At 42.6% G+C, this 1,640-nt stretch overlaps 1 protein-coding gene across 1 annotated transcript in view; it reads right to left on the bottom strand.

The window, feature by feature from the left end:
- The window catches only part of LOC107694841 (oocyte zinc finger protein XlCOF6-like), a 5,627-nt gene extending 4,217 nt beyond the window's left edge, over window positions 1-1,410 (bottom strand). Inside the window, exon 1 of the mRNA XM_016494541.1 lies at window positions 6-1,410. Within this exon, the coding sequence (XP_016350027.1) occupies window positions 6-1,162 (1,157 nt within the window). The 5' untranslated portion in view covers window positions 1,163-1,410. The remainder of the gene's footprint in view (window positions 1-5) is intronic.
- Between the last annotated feature and the right edge of the window lie 230 nt (window positions 1,411-1,640).

The following is a 1,640-nucleotide window of genomic DNA, read 5'->3' as shown; positions in this document are numbered from 1 at the left end:
CTTGTTGACTGAAACTCTTTCCACACTGTTGGCAGGTAAAAGGCTTCTCTCCAGTGTGGGTTCTCATGTGGCTTTTAAGCTTTCCTTGTTGACTGAAACTCTTTCCACACTGTTTGCAGATGAAAGGCTTCTCTCCAGTGTGAACTTTCATGTGGCTTTTAAGGTTTCCATGATTACTGAAACTTCTTCCACACTGACAGCATGTGAAAGGCTTCTCTCCAGTGTGCGTTTTCATGTGCCTATTAAGGGTTTTTTTTAGAGTGAAACTCTTTCCACACTGTTGGCAGGTGAAAGGCTTCTCTCCAGTGTGGGTTCTCATGTGGCTTTTAAGCCTTCCTTGTTGACTGAAACTCTTTCCACACTGTTGGCAGGTGAAAGGCTTCTCTCCAGTGTGGGTTCTCATGTGGCTTTTAAGGTTTCTTTGTTGACTGAAACTCTTTCCACACTGTTGGCAGGTAAAAGGCTTCTCTCCAGTGTGGGTTCTCATGTGGCTTTTAAGCTTTCCTTGTTGACTGAAACTCTTTCCACACTGTTGGCAGGTGAAAGGCTTCTCTCCAGTGTGCGTTCTCATGTGGCTTTTAAGCCTTCCTTGTTGACTGAAACTCTTTCCACACTGTTGGCAGGTGAAAGGCTTCTCTCCAGTGTGCGTTCTCATGTGGATTTTAAGCTTTCCTTGTTGACTGAAACTCTTTCCACACTGTTGGCAGGTGAAAGGCTTCTCTCCAGTGTGCATTCTCATGTGGCTTTTAAGCCTTCCTTGTTGACTGAAACTCTTTCCACACTGTTTGCAGATGAAAGGCTTCTCTCCAGTGTGAACTTTCATGTGCCTATTAAGGGTTTTTTTTAGAGTGAAACTCTTTCCACACTGTTGGCAGGTGAAAGGCTTCTCTCCAGTGTGGGTTCTCATGTGGCTTTTAAGCGTTCCTTGTTGACTGAAACTCTTTCCACACTGTTGGCAGGTGAAAGTCTTCTTCTCTCCAGTGTGGGTTCTCATGTGGCTTTTAAGATTTCCTTGTTGACTGAAACTCTTTCCACACTGTTGGCAGGTAAAAGGCTTCTCTCCAGTGTGGGTTCTCATGTGGCTTTTAAGCGTTCCTTGTTGACTGAAACTCTTTCCACACTGTTGGCAGGTGAAAGGCTTCTCTCCAGTGTGGGTTCTCATGTGGCTTTTAAGCCTTCCTTGTTGACTGAAACTCTTTCCACACTGAAGGCAAGTGAAATAACTCTTAGTTCCCGTCTTTTGATCTGTTTTTCGTGTGGAAGTCTTTTCAGACTGTAAGGAGCAAAAAGATTTTTCTCCAGTTATGGAATCATGAATATTCTCATACTGATCTTTCTCTTCAGTTTCATTCAGTCCTTCCCTCTCCTCTTTCAGCACCGTTAAGTCTAAAATGGAAAAACAAACAAATAAAAGTTAACCCCAGTTTAATGGCTCAAAGCAATCAACATCAAAACATGTAGATATGTAATGCATGTATGCTAGATCCTACACCAGGATGTCCAAACCTGATCCTGGTCGGCTGGTGTCCTACACAGTTTAAGCTGACCGTTATTCAATTAATTAAAAAAAATCTAATAGCAGATTTTAGGAAATCTAGAAATAGACTGACCTCGATTATGTGCCATTTTTATGTCTCCTA

Source organism: Sinocyclocheilus anshuiensis, unplaced genomic scaffold (genome assembly GCF_001515605.1).
Source record: "Sinocyclocheilus anshuiensis isolate Anshui unplaced genomic scaffold, SAMN03320099.WGS_v1.1 scaffold98, whole genome shotgun sequence".
Taxonomy (NCBI): domain Eukaryota; kingdom Metazoa; phylum Chordata; class Actinopteri; order Cypriniformes; family Cyprinidae; genus Sinocyclocheilus; species Sinocyclocheilus anshuiensis.
Note: the sequence above shows the minus strand (reverse complement) of the source record. Positions and strands in the feature narration are given on the sequence as shown.